This window comes from Magallana gigas, chromosome 1, assembly GCF_963853765.1.
Source record: "Magallana gigas chromosome 1, xbMagGiga1.1, whole genome shotgun sequence".
In the NCBI taxonomy this organism is placed as follows: Eukaryota; Metazoa; Mollusca; class Bivalvia; order Ostreida; family Ostreidae; genus Magallana; species Magallana gigas.
In genome coordinates, this window is record NC_088853.1 from 30520795 (window position 1) to 30545257 (window position 24463).

A 24463-nucleotide genomic window follows, 5' to 3' on the forward strand; every position below is an offset into this window, starting at 1 on the left:
GTCAAATTTGGTTGAAATTGGCACAGTGGTTATAGAGAAGAAGATGACAATGTAAAACGTTTCGGACTAGAACGACGACAACATCGAACAAGAGACAACGGATAAAATGTTATCAGAAAAGCTTATTTGAGCAAAATGTTCAGGTCAGCTACAAAGGTGGTTACATGAAGTAATAATGGCTCTTCCCAATTAAAATTAAAACACGTCCAATATTAAACATGCATTAATAAATCAAATATCAATAAAACATACATTGTACTTACGCTCAGTACAAAGAAATCCCTTATATCCAGCAGAACATCCCTCTGAGGAGAATCCGTCGTCATTTTGGCAATATGATTGATTGCGACAATTGTCGCATATTTTGAAACATTTTACGCCATATTTCCCAAAATTCAACTCTTTATTCGAAGTTAAATAAAATGTTTAATATTTCCTTTTTGAATTTAAGGAATTGATATCAATTGTTTTAAGGATACTTGTTTGTAAAGAACATCAATAATGGCACATATATCCTTGTTTAAACAAATATTCTTCATCATTGTGTTAATTTTAGAAGAAGGTGTATTCCCCTATTAATAAAAAAAAGTGCAAAAGCCATTTTGTGTTTTTTTGTTTTTTATTTTTAATGCTCATCTTAACCAAAAATGTGTTTTTATTGATGACAAATTGCCTAATAGAAACTTTCGATTTTATTTACGTTATATGTTGTTTTTTTAATATGAAACATCGATTTGATAGTAATGAGCATTTCAAACAAAATACAAGACAAAATTTAATCCTTTTCTGTGTATTGCGATGTATGTTTGAGAAAAATGAATATCGTGTAAACGATGAAAACTGTGTTTTTACTAGTATAAGGGTGACACATGCTTGGATGAGTTAATACTTTGCGCAGTTAAGTTTATACCTGAGGTGTCCAAATGTTTAGAAGCTTAACTTTATAACAGTAACAAGTGCACATACTCTTGTATTCTGCATATTTACTTCAATTAATAAAGGAAAATTATAATCTGCTAACTGGTCGTCTACGTATGGCCAATTTGCAACAGAATACTATGTACATTTGCTTATAATATTTACGCAGTAAAATGGCTACAGCATCAGACATACTTTGTTTATCTAGAATAACTTTACATAAAGTATACAGTCACATGCATTCGGACAACTAAAACTTAACTGATAGTCTCAAAAGGTGACCGACTGGATAGGTCAGACTTTTAGTCACCCATCTTTTTTGACTGATTAGACTATCTTCATTACATGAATAAATTACAACACAATAAGAATGTAATCTCAAAGGAACTAACCGAAAATGGGATGGCCAAAATATATCGTTCAAATTCAACATTTAATTTGGAAACGACTTAGAGCATTAACAAAATATATTGATTGTCAAAGTTTTTCACACAATTTAAAAATACCCATGTTGATATCCATAAATTTAAAAAAAATGTGTTTTAATTTACATAATCGTTCTTATGTAGCAAAATATAGAGCGGAAAAAATCTTCAAACACGCATGTCAACAAAAACAATACCTTTACGGACGAAAAAAATCATGGAATAACATCTTTAAATGCTAAAAATAAAGTTAGATTAAAATGTTGTGGCTAAAAAAACCCATATGTATTGAAAGAGGTGTTGGGCATTGATCGTCATTGCTATTACAAAACAAATGTGTGGCAAATGGACGCAATATATATAAAAGAAATACTGACGTGTCTTACATCTCTGAGTGTGCAACCTCAGGAACTGCAGAATTTGTTATTAGCATATGTAGTATGGTATGTTCGAGAGGTAAGAGGTAACATTGAGGTAACATACTTTCAAAACATTGTTTTCAAATGTCCTCTGATAAAATTATGAAGCTAAATCACAAACACAACAGTTAAAATGTGAATGACACCCATCTCTCGAATCTGTTGATCTACAGTCCGTATTTTTCTCTCTATTTAACCAAGCAAATTTAACTCATGATCTCTCGAACTTCGATCTGATCCAATGTAACCTGATTACCATTAAATATTATATTGTATTCATTCTTCATAAATCGAATTTGTGTATGTATATAATACATTTAATTGACCAACAGTATATCAATGATAGAGCAGTTGAAATATCTCTCGCATTTTTGAACTTGGGCAAGATTGATTGGCGTTGATATTCTTTCAATACATTTCAATGACAAAACGTAAAACATTGGTTATCATGCAGTATCAAAAACGTGAAGCCAAAAGGAAAACGCAAACATCTTAAGTAAAAATTTAAAAATGTTAAATGATATAAACATGTATTGATTGTAAAATTGTATTTACGTTCAGTACAAAGAGACCCCCTGTATCCAGCAGAGCATCCATCGGTACAAGATCCGTCGACATTGTGGCACTGGGGTTCATTGTGACAATTACCACAGCTCTTTGAACAGTTAACCCCGTACTTTCCAGTTTCGCACTCTGAATTTTATTGAAATAATGAGATATGTGTCAAACAAGACTAGATATATTCTTCATAACTGTTACACATGAACGTATAAGAGAGGTTGAGATTTAAAACGTGTACGGGTACGTGTACGTGGGTTAAAACTACACGTACACGTTTTTGTAATTTATCAGTAGAGATTTCATAACGTGTAGGATATAAACGTGTACGTAAATTTCGAGCACTTTGTTATTTTGACCTTAGAAATTACGTCATTTACGTCCATTGCGTTTACGTAAAACATGGCAGATGCTTTAGAAATTTTATCTTTATGTGAAAACGACGATTTGTTGCTTTTATCTACTTTTTTAAACGAAGACGACGTAAAAGGTCCATATTTGAATCTTGATTTAACTGATGGGCAGTTTTACTCATTTTCCGCTTTCAAAGAAATGACATTTCTCGTCTTTGCAATGCGTTGTCTCTGCCATTGAAGTTTCTGTGTCCAAAAGGTACTCGGGTGACTGCACATGAGAGTATGTTGATTTTGCTCAGACGTTTGTCATATCCGAACAGGTTATAAGACATGAAACCATTATTTAACCGTTCAAATTTGAACTGTCGTACATTGCCAACACTGTTCGGGATTACTTGTACATCAAACACTCTGGGAAGTTAAGTAATCTGAATCAGAGTTGGCTAAATGAGGAACACCTGTGACAGTAAGCAGATGCGATATCAGATATCGGCGGACAGCTTCAACATTGCCCGGGCTTCATAGACGGGACTGTAAGGCCAATATGTAGACCTTCTGTTAACCAAAAACTCGTCTACAGTGGACACAAACGAGTGCATGGCCTTAAATTCCAATCTGTAGTAATACCAAACGGGTTGATTGCCAATATGTATGGCCATATAGAGGCAAAACGTCATGATTATGAAATGTTAAGAATGAGCGAACTTCTGCTTAAACTTGAGCAGTACATGACAATGCCCGACGGTACGGTTCTCTCTCTATATGGCGACTTTGCCTATCCTTTGCGTGTACATCTTATTACGCCATTCAAAGGAGCCATACTCAGCGACCAGGAGAGGATTTTTAACGGTAGAATGTCAAAACCTCGCTCAAGTGTTGAGTGGACTTTTTGGAAAAATTCTCTCTCTGTTTGCTTTTGTTGATTATAAGAAAAACCAAAAGCTGTTCTTACAACCTGTGGCGAAATATTATCTAGTGGCCTCTTTGCTCACCAACTGCCTTACTTGTTTGTACGGCAGTGTGACCAGTGAATATTTCTATCTTTCACCCCCTGCACTCGAGGATATATGTCATGATCTGTATATTTTGCCAATCCGGGGTGTAAGGAGATTTGATGATAGCTTGAATCCAAATTGTTGCAACAATTTTTCATGGTGACTGTAAATGCGTAATAGATACTTGCATTAAAATACATATAAGTAAAAACATTGTGAAATTTATTGTTCCTGAACTAGTGTTGAGACACAAAAAAAGTAAATTGTTTAAAGCTACACACGCTGCCATTTTACTATATCAAGACAAATTAAAATGTTTAGAAAAAAAACTACGTAGAGTTAACACTTTTGGGAAATTTATACATTTTTGTTCAATTCTGTTTAAAAGTTATCAACTTTATATTACAATAAAATATGTATCTTTGGACGATTGGCCCCACGTCGAGATCTTTGCAGCTATCTTTTTAATTGTCTAATAAAATATGGGGAAAAATGACATAGTGCTAAAAAATGAATATGCTATATGCTTACAATGCACATAGTTTTCGATTATGTAAACTTTAGTAAGCAAAATTAAGCAACACAAAATATACATTGTAATTAAACACAAGGTTTCTCCTTACGACAATCGATACAAACACGTTTTTCAATGTATTGATTGTATTAGTAGTTTCATTTTCATTCTATCTCACTTTTCAAAAATTATTTATTTTGGTCGCGTATAAAGCTTTAAAAGAAATTAACTTGCATGTAATTTATTTATTCAGACATTTGGAAAACAGCTCAAACATTAATTTCGACTGCTGTTTTTCCATTTTAAGCTTTTGGAGCCTTTCCTGTTTTTCAAGCTCAAACCGCTCTTTTTCTAAATTTAACTGTTTGCGACGAAGCGCAAGCTAATCTTCCTTTGACGTCTTTCAAGTTCCGCCTTTTCTTTAAAAAATGACATAACTGATGCTGATTTCTTTGGCATTTTCTTCAGGTTTTCGTCTGATATAACAGTTTTATTTGTAATTAATTGACTAAAAGCAAAGACAATCAATACAATGTACAACACCCAGATCTAGCAAAGATATACCAATTTACTGAACTTATACATGTATTATGCTGAATGATTAATCATGATAAAGTAATCTCTCTCCCTCTCTCTCTCTCTCTCTCTCTCTCTTATCCCACTTACCACTTTTTGAGGGTGTCAAATTGTCAAGAGCACGTTTCCGATATCTTTGCACAGAACCTCTTCTTTAGTAGCTTTTTATTTGTCATCTTTCTTTTTCTCCTCTTCATCATTTGCCAGGTCTAAGATTTCGTCAAGGAGAATTTCCTTTTCGCCATACACTTCATCTACACCCGACCTGAGTAAATATTTAAAAATGTCATTTTTCTGTTTAACAATCCTTTGTCCTCAAGTTAATTTTTTGTTACATAACACAATGAGTAGTAACTTTCCTCAACCCCCCCCCCCCCCCAAAAAAAAAAAAAAAAATTAAACAAACAAAATCTATTGTAATTCCGATAATTATACTTTTTGAGCGATTAACTTTTTGCCTTTCTTCTTTGTTCCATTAGTAGAACGGTCCTCCCCCTCACTCTTTTCGCATCAACACTCATAGGTAAAGCCAACGATATTTCTAGCCATTTCCCTCTGTCCTTAAATGGGTTTCTACTAATGACCTCTCTACAAAGGAGCAGATAATATAGCTATATGAAAAAAATCTAATTTCAACATTCAGCAGTAGAAAAAATATTCTGTATAAAGTCGCGATCGCTTCACAACCTCCTTCTTATCAGACAAGGAAGTTCATACATAATGTACATGAATTTAGGTTGAAAAAAGTGTAATACATTTTTTTTTTTTGATGGAGGTTTTATTTAAAGATTTTTTTGAAATTGTGAATTATCCTGAACGGTTTAAATTTTGACCCGTTGTATTGTTTTTAGATGGCAGTAATTAAATAATAAATAACTATATAACTTCGCTAATTATGAGCATATGTAGAGGGGGGGGGGTGGCAAATATGCCTCGCCCCCCCCCCCGAAAAACACATATATGCTTTGCAAAAGGGTCTGAAGCGGAAATATTAAAAGCGATATTAAAAATTGCAGTTATAGGTATATAGTCCCCCCCCCCCTCCACCCCATCCCCCCCCCCCCCCACTCCACCCCCGCACGGATTAGGAATTTAATGATTATGGGAAATTTTCTTTTGGCAGGTATGATTTATTTGTGAGTTAAAGGTATACTACGTTATCCCCCCCCCCCCCGAGGGATTAAGAATTTCATGATTTTGGAAATTAGGTTTTTTGGGGGCTTGTCAAGATTTCTGATGATTATTGTAGCCCCCTTCTCTCAATTTGCCCCCCCTCCCCCCCCCCCCCCCCCCACACGCGGAAAAATTTTCTAGATCTGCGCATGCTAATATTTACAAAATCTAATGTTCAAATGCATTCTTACAGTAACATTTTTATGTCGTCCTGTTCAGAAAACCCAAATTGTTCCTTTTCTCCCAGAATCCATATTCTGCAAAAAATATTCCTAATATTCAAAACAATTAGTTAGTCTTTAAAATGATATCACATTTTATTTGATTAATATTTTTGTGTGTGTCAATTGATATGATATGACCCTCTGTCCCCACCCCCCCCCCTCCCTTTTCCAACTACATTTCACACTTTCAAAAATCCTAGATACAAATTCCATCAACATTACAGATACACAATTAATCAAATAATTCATAAATAAAGCATTAATTGACTATTTCTGTATTTACGGGTCATACAATTGTATTATGATATGAAAGGCGATTGATGATTTTTAAGGCCTCTCGGTGCAGTTTTGTGACCTGAATTTATTTAAATAACTTGTAAAAAATGGCGAATTTCTACTCAATCTACATGCATATGAAGTTTAACAATCTATTTAATGCATCACAAGAACATATTCATTCATCAATTAGATTATTTTTATTGTAAAAACTACAAGTTTGTACTTACGTGTAGTCAGCACTCTACAAGTTTAGAGAACGCGTAGAAACGTTGTCTTCACAAAAAGTGATGACGTAATACGCGAAGAATTTAGGTGATTCCCCTAGTACACGTACACGTCTGTATCATTTTTGTCTCAATACAATGTTATGAACATAAAAAAAATATAAATGATATGACTTTATATATCTCATTAGAAAATACGTACCAACGAGCATAACAGATTTTCAGATAAACACATTTACAATTACACTATACACGCATGCACATAATCTAAGTTTCAATTGGAACTTGTTTAACAACTTTAATTAGCAGACCGGAAATCGTGCACTCAAAGTTATATGCATAAAAAAGTATATATATTTTTTGCGAGAATGAAAGACATTCAATAATTGAATAACACACCTAGCTTACATTGTTGACCTTTGTAACCAGGTTTACACACCTGACAGGTGCCCGTTTCTTTGTGACAGTACTGACAATTTACATCCGGGCAAGGCAAGGAGTTGTTAGATCCATAACATCCGGTAACAGGACATCCTTTGAAAAAATGATGATTTTTTATGAACATTGTACCTTTTTTTTTAAATATAATATTTTATTTATATTCAGTGAATAATTCTACATGTATTTGTGTTTGCAATGGAAATTTGTGACGTTCATTGTCCACTCACACACGTCAAGCCTGATCCAGACGTATAAGCACAAGTAAACGTCATCATGTGTTTTGAATTGATATACTATTATTAAAGTTAATGACACGTTCACTCTTACTTTAACAATTGATAATGTTCTTTGAAAAGTAATTGTTAAATTATATCTTTCCTATTTCAAAAAGAGATTTCCCTGCAAAAATTCTAGCATTCTACTTTTTATAATCGGAAGCGCGGTACCAAGCATGTTTTTATTGATGTCATTTATTATTCTTGTCACTGCAAAGAGCGTAGGTAAGGGCCAGAAGGGTGCAAAACAATGTAACGTTATAAGGACTTTTTTAGATTAGGGACGAGCAAAACTGCCCTGTATAAAATTTGATTCTAAAACACATTACATACATGAATTTATATCTATAAATCTGTGGAAAGATAAAATTGTGAATTTTGTAAAAATCAAAGAATAATGCACAGGTAACCTAATGGTAGAATGTATTTGACACTCAAAGCATGAGAAAAATAGACAAACGGGTGCTTCTAAATGCAAAACACACATTCATTTTTAGGCTACTCCTAACAGCAGAATGATAATAAATCAGCCATTTTAATATCTGTGCATTTTCAAGAGCAAGTCCTTAGGAATCGCTTAATACTAATTTCAGGGTACATTCGCCAGCTTTTTAAAGAGCTATATTACCCGCTGAAAAATAACTCTTTTTTTCATTATTTGCTTATGAACTTAGTAGTATTTCTTAACTTATCTCTATATATATAACTGTGTTTTGCCTGCAAAAAATGCAGTTGACTGATAAACAAGTCATGAAGACCAATGCCATTTACACGTTGATGACTTTCAAGTAATCTACATTGTTTTATACAATATACGTTTAACACTAATGTCTTGCAAATGTTTGCTTCGTACACATGTAAGAATAATATCTAATATGCATTTTTTGTACTGTAATAGACTTACATGTAATATGACCTGTAATGTTTTTATCTATAATCAGAAAACATAGATGTTGAACATACCTTAACAATCCATTTCAAAATATGTGACGCATTATTGAAAAACCGTAAAAACCAAATACAATCATTGAAGAAACTGGGAACACTTACCATATACTTCAACCTCACATAAATTGTTTATAACAGAATAATGGTAATTATCAGGGTAGTTAACGCCACGAAGTCTCTCATTGTAGTAGATAATATATTGTCCATGAACAGGACAGGTTGTTGTAAACACGGCAGGTATAGTTTCAAGGGTGAAATTGTCGTCCTTGAAACACAGTAATCCCGTTTCTTTATCCGTTGTATTAGAGACATACACAGAGAATCCGAGTGCAGACTTTGCATTTTCATTCGAAGCTCCTGTAACAAAAAAATGTTAGAACCAAAGATAACAAAGTATGATGTGAAATACGACCCCTAGTAAATTTGCAACAAAGATAAATTTTCGAATATCTCGTTATATTTTGCATGCACTTAGTTCATTTTTGCGTGCACTTAGTCTTTGATACGTGGTTAGGTTAAGACAACCCCGAGTTGATTGTAGATATAATGATTATTTATTTATGTTTATTTAAATTAATGATAACAATGCTATATAAATTATCAATACTGAGTGAATGTGTTTACTAAGAAATTATATTTATGCCTCGGAATCCAGGCGCTTTAAGAAACTGTTGTGCCATAGTGTCACATGAAAAGTAAAACTCATTTTTTTACCTTAACAAAAAATAACACTACCCCGAAATTCATTACAAGGTATGAAGCAGTAGATAAGATAATTTGTTTGAAAAGTATGCATACAAGAACAGGACAATGCCTTTTTAATAACTCATAACAACTGTCGAACTGCGTAGCTACAGCCTTATTTTGAAGATTTAAAATCTGAAAAAATATGTTCTGAGTGATTAAAAAGACATTGTCCTGTTCTTGTATGCATACTTTTCAAACAAAATGGCGGGTAGAACTTTTGGCAACATTTTTGACTAGTTTCGGGGGAAAACAAGCCAGTTCAGGAAATGTTTGCATGTTTATCCTTAAATGTACTAGATGGCCCATATCCTCTTTAAACGATCTGCTTAATTCCTTCATATTCATATCGTCTATTGTACCAATGTCCACGCATTTAGTCGCTGGTATTCAGGTCACAAATCATAATAAAATTATTATTTCATCATAGAGGTCAGACCTGATCAGGATATTCAGTATAATCGATTATATTAAATCATTAATGATGCGTTTATAATTATTAAAAAAAAATAATTAAAGCAACCCTAATCAGGATGTGCCATATGTAGTCACTTTTTTTAATTATAAAATCACGGCTGGTTGTTTTGTTAGGAATATATCCATCTTCATATATTTGTTTTTTAGAAGTTTAAAGGTTAAAGCCCAGCAGTTAGTTCCATACATACATGCAAGGTATATTGATATAAGCTTATTTTTTTCAATTCTTAAAACTGTCATAGCAAAGTTACATGTACCTACATCTTAAATGACAACCGCCTTTGATTAACTTATGGCGCAAATCAAATTTCAAATTGAATTTATCTTCAATTTGGATCACTTCTTCCGTTAAAAAAAACATAAAATTTTGAAGAAGTGTATGGTGATACATTAACATAAAAAACAACATCATAAAAACAGTTATTGTTAAAAAAAACTATACCCCATGGTTTGTTGTCCGTCATAAAGTAGATTGATATATTTTGGATGTTGTGAGTGGTCGTTAAGTTCACCCACCAGGTGGCGGTTTCACGGGCACCTGAAAGGACACACTGACCACCATTCCTAGTCAGGTCTGACCTCTTCCCGTCAACGGCATTGCTGGCATCACCTACGTTGCCAGTTTGAAAAAAGGGATTCTGTTGGTATGCTGGCTTGTTTAAGGCGACATTTACTGTAACGATAATTAGTTTAAAACTGAAAATGTTATATATTTAAGAACAAATGATGTATATCGGGATATAAATACGTGCTGGTTACATAACATTTTATAACGTAGCAGCTCATAATCGATAACATTCCTCTTTTTAGCTCACCTGAACTGAAGGTTTAAGTTAGCTTCTCTTATCACATGTTGTCCGTACATCCGTTTATCCATCTGTCTGCCTGTCCGTCTGTAAACTTTTCACATTTTTGACTTTTTCTTTGAATCAAGTGGGCCAAATTTCACACAAAACCTTGTTTGTTTATTGAATATTCTAAATTGTATAAATCGTGACCCTCCAACCAAAATGGTCCTTAGTCGGGGTTCAAAATTAAACATAGGAATGAGTAGGGAAAATGTTTAAACAATTTTTGGTCTCAAGGACTACTGCACCAGAAAAGCCAATAATTACAGAGAAGCTTGTTTATATAGTGAAAATTTTAAATTGTAAAAATCGTGACCCTTGGACCAACACTGGGGCCCCAGGCGGGGTTCAAAGTTTAACATAGAAATACGTAGGAAAAATGTTAAAAATTTTCTTCTCAAGAACCACTGCACCAGAAATGCCAATATGTACTTAAGAGCTTGTATATTTAGTGGGAAAATAGTGTCCCCCTTCCGGACAAAATGAAGGCCCAAGGTTGGGTTCAACATATACATGCATTGAATTTTTTTTTTAAATTCTCCATTCCAAAATTACAATGCTTCAATTTGTGAGATTACTATGCAAGCATCTTTAAATGATGTAAAATCTAAATCATTAAAGCTGTGACAGTCGGACTAATAATGAGGCCCCATGAGGGGTTCAAAGTTTATTATGGAACTATATATTATAGAAAATGCTTAAAACATTTCTTTCCTGGAACTACAAAGCTAAAGTTGAGATTACTGTGCAAGCATCATAAGATAGTGTTGATTCTAAATTGTTAAAGTCAACCATTAACCACGGACCAATACTGCGGTCCAAGAAAAGGGTTCATAGTTTAAAATAGAAAAAGTTTATGCGACGAAATAGAATGTTACAAAAGGTACTGTTGTTTAGGTGAGCGATGTGGCCCAAGGGCCTCTTGTTTGTAATTGTTCAGTCCCTGAAACGTTATACTTTCCCACTTAACTTGTCATAACAGCATTTCACTGAAGCTTCACTTCAAAACATGGCTGAGGCAAAATAATTTCCGAATTCCCCCTTTAATTTTTTTTATGCGCTGAAAAACAATGTGTTAGGGGTTTAACTATAATTTATCCCAGTTTTGTAATAATGCGAGGTCATTTGAATTTTTTGTGCGTGTTGTTTCCAAAGGGGGGTTAAACAGCCCATGTTTAACTCCGAGGTAAACCATGCTATTTTGAACAAAGGTTCTCCCTTTTTTTTTATAAATTGTATGAAATAATGGCGTTTTCTCTACGCCATCCCCCCAGAGGCAGGGTCATCGAAATTTTGGAAACATAATTTATGGGGTCCACACGATATCAATTAATTTGCGTCATTTTATACATTTTCATACATCACTTGTCAATTTAAAACCAAACAATCACTGAAAACGAAAACACTGTGTAAATGCATACAGTATAATTTTGATCATATTTTCATAAATGGCACCGTGTACACTGTTACTACTACACTGGTGTTAAAATACGCTTATAACTTGAATGAAATGAGTAGATATCTGCATTTTTTTTAGTCACACAACAAAATGACTATTACACAATTTAATAATGTTAATTTTGCAATAACAGAAAATGAGTTATATTGCACGGCTGATGCAAAAAAATTCCCGAATTCCCTTTTGAATTTGGGGCGTTTGGGCACGCAACAAGAGATGCTTTTTTATGAGCTGAAAAACAATGTGTAACAGGTTCAACCACAGGGGCATCGTATCCGCTCTACACTCTATGACACACACATATATATATATATATATATATATATATATATATATATATATATATATATATATATATATATATATATATATATATATATATATATATATATATATATATATATATATATAGATAATACACAAGGGAAGAATCTAACGTAGGACACGATTTGTAAACAATGTCAAAAACAACTTACTTGACAAAAGTTACGCAAATCCTCCCACACAATGTTGCAAATGTTGTCAAAAAAACAGGTTCACATTGAAATATTCCTGATAAACTCGATAAAAACGTTTTTATCTCATTAAAACCGCTGTCTGCTGCAGACATTCAATCTCTTTGTCAATTGGTCAACCCGTTTCTTGACACCCCTTTAAAAGTTTTTTCCATCCATATTTGATCAAAACTACGCCTGACGTGGGTCCGCCAAAGCGTGTCCACTACCTTACTATCATTTTTACTATATCGGGCTTGTTTATCAAAAATGAAATTGTTGTATTGCGTAACTCAAAAAATTCACAGTAACTGCATACATATGCCATTTTCAGAATAGACAAAAATAATGCCTGTTTAGGAGAGTGATAAAAAAAAGTCCTGCTCAAGAATATGTACTTTAAATTCCACATAAGTTTCCTTCCACCTTTACGCAGGGGTTCTTTTCTCATTTTTCTGAGACCGATCCTTTCATTTTGGAGTTCCAAATGAAAATGAATGAAAACGGACTGAGCGAACGGTGAACGCCCAGTGAGCGCACAGTCAGCGCTTTTTGAATGGTGAATGGGAACGGAGCGGAGTGGAGAGCGCATGTGAACGCACGGTCAGCGCACCGTGAACGCACGAAAAAAATGGGAAAGTAAAACGTTTCAGGGACTGTAGCGGGAGTCAGTGCCCACAAATAAATAACTCTGATGTGATTTTACTTTAGGAAGTATATTATGATATCAATTCAATTCTGGAACCTACAATATTACGTGTACTAGTACATATACATAACAATAAATAACTTGCATAAAGGATCAGTAATAATTATAAAAGACTACTAGCACTACTTTGACAAGATTTCTTTACTCTTAATAAGTAAAAACAAGTAGAGGAAATTCATTCAAAGACGATTTTGGCGAAATATTATATTTTGCTACATGTTTTTCCGTTGTAGGCACAGAACGGTATGAAATTTAAAACAAAGCAATTGAAAACATGGTTATAGTGAATTACGGATTTGTGACACGGATTTAATAAATTAAGGATATACTCTGCCATTCAATCAACTGAATGGAAGCTGAATGGTCTTCAAGTTTAATTATTTTATTTCTTTTGTTCACAATAAAACATCCATTTCGAGGACAAATGATCATTGCTTAGGATTTACGTAAGATTATGTTTATATTTCGCCGTCGTCACATTCGCAGTTCGTTAAAGTAGATAGCTCATTTCTAACATTTTAACAAATTTCTATTAATAAGCAATACATAGCATATCTAAATTTGATTCTCTTCTGCAGACTCTAACTTTGTTTTTAATTGCTTTGTTTCATATTTCTAACCGCTCTGTGACTACAACAGAAGTACAGTAATACTATGTTATAGCGAAGTCCTAGGGACCAATGAAATACTTCGTTATCACATGATGAATCTCTGCCATTCAGTCAATTGAAATATGACTGAATGGTAACTGAAAGGTGAATGAATGGCATAACTATGGTAAACATGACGAGAAATGACCCCCGTTGAAAAATGACCCCGCTGTAAACCAGAATAGAAATGGGTAGCCCCGTATTCATGATGTCAGACTTTAAAATTACTTAAATTTTCACTCTATTAAGCTGATTTTGAAGTTATAAAAACCAAACTTGTAAAGACATCGCTGTGTATAGTGTTTCATATCCGTAGCAAACACACACATTCACACTTCCATTGCCGCAAATTGATTGTTACGTTTCCTCTCTCGTCCATTCTATAAGCTTTATTATAAGTCCCCTACCGGTTTTCACCGGAGGGGACTATAGCTTTCCTCTGCGTCCGTCAGTCCGTCCGTCTGTCCGTCCGCCTGTCTGTCCCATTTCAGTTTTCCACACTTTTTTTTTCTTTATTCATTTGGGAAATAATATGAAATTTGCTGAACAGCTTCAAAATGTCAAACTACAGATCAAGTTTACACTTTTGTAGCGTTTGGTTGACATATTTTCGAGAAAGTAAATTTTTTATATTCCAATTTTTTAATTTTCCGGTTCAATATTTTGCATAACAGTGCATTGTTTTCGCAATTTCCACAAACCGGTAGGGGACGTGTATTGCCTATGCAATACTCTCAGAATGCTTGTTTAAAAACGATATTTGATTAACGAAATTTATACACAGCTTGCTAATCTTTATATTATTGCGATTTTTCAATTGCATCGGCAACAAATTGTCAGGTACAGGTGTTGCTACTGTTGCAAAGCTATTCCGTAATTTAAAAAAAACAAAAACAAAAGAAAAACAATTCCATACACAATGAGTTATTAAAATTCTCTCTCAGAGGAAAGGGTTTGACAATCAACGAACAATACTCATGAAAGATTAGCTGTTGTGATTATATAGGCAATATTCATTGGTGAATATTTGTCAATCGAAAAATGATAAATATTTTAGTGACAAAAGACTAAGGAGGCAGGTAACGAATGAATTGAATACTTCTTATATACATTACTGGGGAAAAGTAATTTTTGAAAAAAATCGTTTACGTTAGTTTTGTTTTCTTCTTCGTAGTGCATAAACATCGATAGTCTAAACATTTGTTGTAATGTAGGTATTTGTGATCATGGAAACACTTAATTTTTTTATACATTTGTGTTAGGAGTATCCGACTATAGTAATTCTTAGATAGATAATAAACACTGAATGAATATAATAAAAAGATATTTTTTGTTAAAAACGTTGATAAGCCTAAGGGGTTCGGGCTCATTTTAGCGGTTTATATCCCCCTTGATTTTAATCACACGAATTTAGAAACATGCGTTAAGGTGTCTAAATATTTATAACAAGCGTCTTCTATCATATCTAAATGTGTCCATTTAGCTCTTAAGAACTTTGTCATTTTTTTTTAAACTTTTCATAACGATATTGTGGTGAGTGGTGGGCCGTAATCTCCCTTTTCTTTAAAGTGTACATCAAACAAATTACAGGGCAGTGCATGAGACATATATGGCTATTTACGGCTATTATCAGGTGGTTAAGAGGGGTTTTTATCTCTCTTGATTTTGATCGCAAGACGCATTTATAATTCTTATCAAGGCAATCTTTTCTGCCTCCGAGGTCGTCAATGCTCCTATAGTTTATTGATGCATTAACCATCCTGATATTTAATAAAGTATGTCGATGATAATAAAATATATTTTCTGTTCCAATACTCTCAAGTACCTGATGATTTTCCTTAGGGGTCAATAGGTTTTTCTGTTTTTAAGGCTGCTGTTATTGGCTGCTATCTTCAGCATGGCTATATTGCCATGAATAATATATAAAATGGAGTCCCCTTTTTATAATTTTGGAGTCGTCATTAATTCTGGGTGATGCACTTGCATACCCAGTGGTTTGTTGTAAGTGGAAATATCCATGCAAGTGTAATTCATGAACACTCTTTCATTGCCAATAAACATATTTTTGTTTTATAATGTGTTTTGTCTCGAAATAATTGCAATGTTTAATGATATACATGTACATGTTACTTGTTCAGATAAAACCATACCCCGATACAATACGTCAGTCACTTGTTATAACGGAAGGATATTTAATTTCTAAAATACCCCTTCTTTCACTTTTAGTTTTTTTAGACTATGAATTTTGATTTCTGTTTCTTTCTGTAAATTGCAGTAAAACTTACAGTATTGTAAAGACTATTTCACAAATTTTAAAACATTATACTGAAAACTTTAATCTACAAGGGGTCACTATTCTACAAGTGTCACTTTTCTTCATGTAGAGTGTGCTCATATTTTAGAGAAATGACACTTATTCTTCAGGCAAAAAGGTCGTTTTTCTACATATAATAATGACCCGGGGGGGGGGGGTCATTTTTCTGCGTTGAATATTGACCGTGGGGGGGGGGTCATTATTCCACATCGAAAAATGACCCCCTGTCATTATTCTAAATAACAGCGGCTTATTTATCTATAGAGTGTACATTCGGTGTAAGTAATCAATAAAACTTGTCAGCCTGTAATTCATTTTATGATACATGTAGTACATTTTTAAATTTTTATCATTGATACGTGTAATTGAAACTCTTTCCATTTAAAAGCAGGAGGGATCATTTAAGGAAATTTGTGAATAATCATTTAATATCCTTTTGGTTTATGCATAATGTCGCATTAAAGGGGCATGGTCACGAATTTGGTCAACAATATTTTTTTTTTCAATTTTAACGTTTACAATGCTTCAGCGAGGCATTTTTAACAGGTAACCAAAATTTGAGTGTCATTTGTTGAGTTATAAGCGAGTTTAAAGTTTATAATTCTTCGCTATGTAAACAAAGCTTTTGCTTACATTTTGAATGTTGAAGTGAACGTTCCAGTTTTAGACCTCAACTGAATGGTAAACCGTTAAGAACTGTTTATGTATGCCTAAAATGAATAAGAAAATAGACAAATCAGCTTTTAAAGATTGTTACTGGTATATTGAACCTATGTTAACAACAACAGGACACGAGCCTTGTTTACATGACGAAGAATAAAATTTGATAATAAGAAGTGCATTTTAAAGCACTGTAGATAATAAAAACAGAAAACTAAAATTTGACCATTAACTTGAATATGTTGCAAACCGCCAGCATGATTAAATCAGTCGATGTAGATGAATATATATGTGCATACAAGTTGTGACAGGGAGGTTTGAAAAAAACTCATATTCACATGATGTTGTATGCATCTTGTGATTATTGAAATATGTAATTCATGATTTATATCAATGTATCAAAGTTTAAATGTTCCCACTTGAATAAATATTGGTGTATTGTTTAGGTTATACATTTAAGACCTAGATCTGCATCAATATGGCACATCTTACAATCACAAAATCTATAGTTTACTTTAGAAATATCATATAGGAATAATAATCTTTGGTACAGTTATTTCCTTCTCTGAACAAAATGACAAAGCGGCAATATAACATTAACATTAATCATGAATCATCTTTTTGCAATTTTAATGAAAGAGTCTTTTCTGGTTTTCGACTTGTCTAAAGTAAATTTGATTTTATGTTCAGTAAACCAAGATGAAATAAAATCAAAATATCATTTTTTAATTTTTTTTTACTGTCATACAACTTGGCATAGAAATAGTAATCAAAGTTAAGAATCTAACAAGGGCTACATTTTTGGCAGTACGTTGGCGAAGGAAATATCCCGTTTTGCAATTTAGAATTGCTGTAAATTTATGAGTCTATTTATCATTTTTTAAAACAACAACATTATTTTTTTGATTTTTGCAACAAATGTAAACTGATGATAAGATACTTGGGTTTCAGAATATGTTTGAAAATTTGTTTGCCTATCAGATATCAGTTTTATTAGCTTTTGAAGCGCTCAATCTATCAGTAGGTTTAAGTGAAAAACTCACCAAAATCGGATTTCCTCTCTTAGCGAATCGTCAATATATTAGTTTTTTGTGTCAATTTATATCTGTATATAAAGGTTTCATAGTATGTAAAAAAAAAATCAGAAAAAAAAAGATTCATATAGTAAGATAATTAGAGGAAATGCGGGCTAAGCAATATCAATTTCTGTTTAAATATTTATTCAAACTTAGCAGTACAAGCTCATATACATTTTATAATTTTATCATTTCATTGCAGAATAGACACTTCATATCTTAGACAATTGTCTACATAACTGCATATAACTACATTTATTTTTATCATCATTAAAGCGCTAAGCAGAGCTCAGCGCTTTATTGTCGTTAGACCTCTACTTCCGTTGCAACCCCCTATGAGCAGAAAACTGGTTAGGGAACCAGTTTCAGGTATTTGTGCAAATAACTGCACGGGCTTGTACAGGCTATTGTGAATTTAATGCACGGGGCTACAAACACCATTGCAGGGGCTGCCACGCAGCTATCAGTACTTTGATTTTACTTGATGGAAATGGTGGTGACCTTGCCCTGACCGTAATGCAAAAACCAAGAAGGTCAAATTTAATTAAACTGATAGAGCAATCAGGTTATACGATTTGTTTGACGGTGTCTAAATGTCATGAGTTTCCTCATAAAAGAAGTATGTCTATTAACGAGAAGACCATATCCTTAGTTGTGATTGAATATCCTTTATGTTTTACTTTAAAACGTTTATTGTAAAAATAATATCTTAACTTCCTTAAAAGATTTTATCTATCACTTGTTTTTTAATCATTACTTGGAGCAGTATAACCGGCTTTATAAAACGAATGATATATACCGTAACGATGGCAAACTTCCACCAAAGTAATGTATAACATCCACGTCATTGCAGACTGTTAAAATTGTAAGTTGTAGGAATATTTGGTCTCCATCATATAAAAAACAGAAAGTATTATGTGTTAGTATCTGGTTTGTAATGGGTACTTATCTACGTATTTGCATGTGCATTAATTTGTGACGCATGTACATTTCCTACCGCACTTAAATTTTGAAACAGACAGGCACCATCCCCACATATATAATTGGTTCAACATGTTGTTACACCGTGTACTTGTGTATCATTTCATGACTATGAGCAATTTCATTTTTGATTGCTGGATGAAGAGTAGGAAGGACACATTGTACGAACGAATAAGTCGGTGGTCACTTTATAATGGTGATAGATCTAACTTTACCATACCACCCTACGTGATTTTAATAACAGCAATATTATCATATTTTCTTACTCATAATGTAACCATAGTATCTAGTTCAACAATTTACATGTTTTCAATTCAGTATATAATGGGGGGTTTTCCAGAACAGTACGGTTTTTTTTTAAAAAACTATCAATAAAAGTACACGTACTAGTACAATGGACAAGAGGAGCTAATAATTAATTTATTCTTGATACGTTTTAATCTAGATTCTTTCATGAATCCAAGATCACAACATTCAAAATATTGATGTATCAGTATAATGTGAGCGATAAGCAATATACACGAAAAGTTGATTTTTAGCAGTACACATTCGATTATCATATAGGCAGTTTAAAGAGTCATAATGCCTTGCAATATCTACAAACGTAATGATGTGTACAATCTGTTTGTATTTTTTCACCATGTAATCAACAGTCTGTACTACATTTAGAGACTTCCTATTTGCAAATATAAACAATCGCATGAATACGAAACTGATTGAAATCACGAGAAAATAGCGATAGTATAAGAGAGGATGTGATTTTTTAAGTGCTATGTTCAACATTGTAAATTGAACCCGGAAGATTTGACCAAAAAAAATTAAAAATGAACTACATCTGTTGCAAGTAGCAAAAACTTCCTGTTCTAGCGCGTGTGTACTTATGAAACCACTAAACAATTAGGTTTTTTAACAATCAGGAAATGCGAGAAACGTTGGTGTTGCTTTTGAAAATAATTTTGAAAATAATTTTTGCAAAATATTTTGAACAAAGGCTTGCATGTACATGTCATTTTTTTAGGTCACCTAGGTGACCTATTAAAATGTGTTTTCGTCCGTCGTCATGAGCCATACATCTTTCGTTAACATTTGAACAGTTTCAGTTACTTCTCTGATGTTTCTCTGATGCTACTATGGTTACCTTGACCAAGTTTGGTGTGTATCATCTTAAGGGTAATTAGGTGTTTATCATCTAACTGTATAGGTAAAAAAACAATAATTGAGAATTCCACCCCAGGGGTATAAAAAATTGGGTCAAACTAAACATTTGTGCAAATTTAAAAATGGAGTAAATGCCATTGGATTGGGCTAATAATTTATGGCCGTTTAGTAAAAAATGTATGAAATCATTTAATATCCTTTTCTCTCGCCCCATAAATAATTAAGACAAACTATATGAAATAAGGAATTATTGAATAAAAACTATATACTATAAGCTATTCTTCTTTTACCGATCTGTTAAGAAAATTCAGAGAAACCGTAGTCGAAACAAAAGTAGATATTAATATTAATTTACAATTTGTATGTACATTTTTCTGCGATAAAAAGTGTACCCCCCCCCCTCCCCCCATTATGCCACCCTCTACTGATGCGAAATGCCTGCTGTAAATATTTTGTAGAGTGATCCACTACACAGGCTAACAATTACCTTCTACATTTAACATCGGTTTTGATCAGAATTTCCTTCAAACTTTCCTACAGGGTTATTTTTATTGCAATGCATACTCTATATGTATGATAATGTAAAGCTTTTGCAGTATGAACACAGATTTTATTACTTCATGTGACTATACATAATATACATTAAGAAACTGAAAAATAAAAATAAACACACATTTAAATACATGACAAATAGATCGTTAACATACAATTTTTCACAACTGCTCACTTGATCAGTATTTATTTTTCGTTAGTGTTAAGTCTATCATGACGATGGCTATGATAGTTGCTGTAAAACCTGACTGAATAAAATACTATGCAAAACTTTTTGAAATGTTACCAAAACACAAAGCTATAACCAATTCGATCCGGAATTAAAATGTTTGATAGGAAAAGGGGAACAACTCTATGTTGTAACAATACAGATACAATATTTATTGCATTTTATATATGCAGTTTATTTCCAGTTAATGTTTGGTTTTAACGCAATGTTCAATTTCATTTTCTTATCACACCATGTCTTTTTGTCAAAATGTTCCTAAACATATTTTTTACTCGGCGTCTTAGATTTTATAAAGTTTTCATTTTCAATCAAAACATTGCATACATATTCTTTTGTCAAAACTCAATCCCCTATTATGGCATTTGGCCTTTTCAAAACTGTGCTTGTTTTTTTTATCTGATTAGCATTCAGCATTCCTTACATCATTTACCGTCAGATGGTGCAATGAAATAATACCGTATAAAGTTTATATTTCATTAACTACTCTTAAACACAGAAAGGCTTATAAGTTTACCTGATGTTTTAAACGTTTAATAATTGAGGCAAATATAAACTGAGCATATATTATACTTTTTATAGAGATTCATAACAATCAGAAACATATATAACGATTATTTAAACATGTACAGATAAGAAATAAAAGTCATAAAAACTAATTTCACAAACTAGAAATCTATTAAAATTTTCTGATTTTGAGGGCAAATCTACGATTGTGTAACTCCTTCTTCTGACATCATTTCGTAACGTTTTCTTTGTGTAGTGAGGCCAAACGGGATGAAGCATCTCTAAAACATGAGATATAGAGTAAGCGTATTGATATACAATACATGTACATTTTGTAACTGTTTTTTTTAATCCGGAACTGTAAAATGTTATGTAAGTGGGTTTTGTATGTAGTAATAATATTATGCGCAATGATTTGTAATTTGAATGACACTTGAATATACTGTATATTTAGGTATACAAACTAATTTTGTAATATTATTATCAAATTATTATATAATAAACAGTTTTCCTCTTAAAACAGGGATGACCATACAGGAAAAAAGTCTCTGTCAACGGATTTGATATTTATGTTCTTTTTTTTATTTAAATATATATTTATATTCTGTCATTTGTTTGGTGAGAGGGACAATCAGTTATTCTGTTAATAGTTAATAGTTATTCTGAACGTATTTTATATCCTAGATATTCTGGAATTTCTGGATATTCTGTATCAAACCAATGCGTTCTGTATTAGTTCAGGAGATTTTCCAACTCAATTTGAACAATATCCAATTAATAACGAATCTGTGCTTTAATTTAAAAAATAAAATTACAACCTAATGTCAAAATGTGTTTTCATCTATTAAAAAAGGCAAATTGATCAAACATGATAAAAATAAAAGTAAGAAAATGATAAATTACACTATTGGAGGATGGAATTAAAGAATGCAATGATTCAAGTGTGCAAATGATACATGTAAATACAATACTGACCTTGAACCTCCTTCTAACTCACAATACATCGACCTAATTGTATTCTTAATGGTCTGGAGATTTTGAATGCTATTTCCTGTATTATGACAGGTACTTGGTTCTTTAAACATTTCATATAGGGTCAGATATATTGTCTTGTATTGTTCCTGGAAGCAAATAATGTTTTTCGTATTACATTATATAATTTGTGCAAATTATGTTATATATTCTTTCATTACTAGAAAGCGTAAGGTATTTGTTTACGCATTTAACGAATGAAGACCAACAAGAAACAAAATTAATATGTGTAGCTTTCACAGATTTCTGATATCAGAAAGTACATTATGTGTTTCAATGTTGTTACTCTAGAAAGATTCTCTTAAATGCGTAAATGACTGAGTGAAATGTAATATTAAAATATCTTGCATATATTTACATAGGTTTGGACCATATTCATTCTTTTTTCTCTCATTTTTGTCACGTAATCTGCAATGTAAACTATGCCTGTCTTTTGACCTTCTTCGTACAGGGCATCGATTGCTATGAAGGTTCCCGTTCTTCCAATTCCAGCACTGGAAAGAAAAAATTATAATAACACCATTACTAGATTTAAGATCTTCTATTAAAATCTAAACATCTCATTATCTGTTCGTGCTATTTATATTACACACATTTTATCAGCATGAGTCATAAAAATGAAGAAACATATATTTTTATATGTTCATATCTGTATTGAAATTTGCAAAACTTAGAAGACATTACGCTTGATTATACATTTTCATCACCAATGACTACTTCTTTGTTTAATGCAAGCTCCATAATGATAAATGAAAATAATGCAAGCTTAGTAGTCATAAAAGTAACAAAAGAATAATTTTAAAGGCCGAACATTTTTACCGGGTGGTAAATCTCAGGTGAGGGCGGGGCTTAATTTCTAGAGGTGTGAAAGCCTCCGGGGCTTGCAGTCTACCTGCGGTCGTGAACGCTGCTAATCACTATACACAGGAAGCAAATTAATACATTGGAAATAAATAATTAGTCAGAATTGGTCTTAGTTTGAATATGTTATTGTTCTAATGACCATACGAAGCGATTTTATACAGAAATGTTTTGCGTCGTCCGCATTTTCTCTAAGCACACGTGTGTAAAGTACAATTGAAATAAAAACCCAGTAAATTAATTCTGCTTTAAACATATAAGTCGGTACATTGTGTTTAGCCCTTGACATTGTTTAGGAAGGTAATTTTTATAAATATAATTGTATAAGAAAACCATACGATCAGTTGGAATATGGAATGTAAAGGTAGCCATTACCAGTGAGAATTAATGGAGTTCGTTTTCCATGGAGTGACGTTTTCGTGCAACAAGTTCCAGTTGAGTGTATTACCAGTAAATACAGCTTTAGTAGCTCAGAAGAGTGTATGTGCCTTTGAGCTGCTCATGCATCTTCGTAGAATTTATTAGATCACATGCATTCAACATGATTGAAATATAAATTACGTATTTTCAATTACTAAATAATTATTTTTCACAAACAATGTTAATACTGGTAATGTTAAAAAATCAATTTTTAATCCCCCTTTTAATACATGACGGAAGATATCAAGGATAAAAAGATAACGTTGTTAATTGCTAGTAAACAGAAATCCGCGGACCTGGCAAGATTACGCTCGGACGATCACGTCAATCAAACTTGGTGCTATTGTTTCAAACTTGATTGACAAGCGGCATCTTTTTGAAGTCTGTACAGGTAAAAAATGGGGCGTTTGTAAAATGTTCGGCCTTTAAACCAATGTGTTTTCTATTGTCGAATTATACTTATGATTATCAAGATTTACCATTGTTCTGAACAAGGTCAAACTCGCCCTTTTTAAAGGTCTTCCGTTTTCAACGGAAGACCTTATAGTGATTGTAATGTTTTTTCTTTCTTTCTTTCTTTCTTTCTTTCTTTCTTTCTTTTTTTTTCCCTTTTTTGTCGGCAGAATTTCTCAGGGATGGCTTTATCGATTTCTCTGAAATTTTCAGGGATGATAGAAAATGATAATATCTCGAGGTCTTTTCTTTCATTTCTTTGAAATTCATTTCCGGTCGTCCGTTTCCTGTCCCGCGTCAAAAAACATTGTTCCCTCGAGGTCTCAGAATCGGCAAGCACTTGGACATCCAAACTTATTGGGATGATAGACCTATAGCTGTAGATGTGTTTAAATTTGTTTGTTTTGTTCGGCGTAACTTCCGGTCGTCACTGGAAGCACTTCAAAAATAATTATTTTTACGCAATAAATTCCTTTTCCATATAATAAATATTTAAGTATAAATCTATACAGAAGTT

General features: G+C 32.7%; 2 protein-coding genes across 3 annotated transcripts in view; both read right to left on the bottom strand.

Moving 5' to 3' along the window:
- Positions 1-1617: 1617 nt before the first annotated feature.
- LOC136269965 (uncharacterized) lies at positions 1618-18660 on the bottom strand. Of its 2 annotated transcripts, XM_066065932.1 has the most exons (7): positions 18556-18660; positions 9989-10219; positions 8428-8682; positions 7061-7195; positions 5197-5349; positions 4852-5026; positions 3575-3834 (listed from the first exon to the last, which is right to left on the bottom strand). In XM_066065932.1, the coding sequence occupies exons 1-5, from the start codon at positions 18602-18604 to the stop codon at positions 5303-5305; spliced, it is 717 nt and encodes a 238-aa protein (XP_065922004.1). In that variant the 5' UTR covers positions 18605-18660; the 3' UTR covers positions 3575-3834; positions 4852-5026; positions 5197-5302. The 2 variants fall into 2 exon arrangements, with proteins under 2 accessions (XP_065922001.1, XP_065922004.1); XM_066065929.1 differs by lacking the exons at positions 3575-3834; positions 4852-5026; positions 5197-5349 and adding an exon at positions 1618-2455.
- A 1823-nt stretch (positions 18661-20483) lies between these two features.
- The window catches only part of LOC105345716 (uncharacterized), a 153742-nt gene continuing 149762 nt past the window's right edge, over positions 20484-24463 (bottom strand). Inside the window, exons 16-18 of the mRNA XM_066065909.1 lie at positions 22571-22706; positions 22156-22301; positions 20484-21461 (exon numbers count right to left, since the gene is read on the bottom strand). Coding sequence (XP_065921981.1) covers positions 21410-21461; positions 22156-22301; positions 22571-22706 — 334 coding nt within the window. The 3' untranslated portion in view covers positions 20484-21409. The remainder of the gene's footprint in view (positions 21462-22155; positions 22302-22570; positions 22707-24463) is intronic.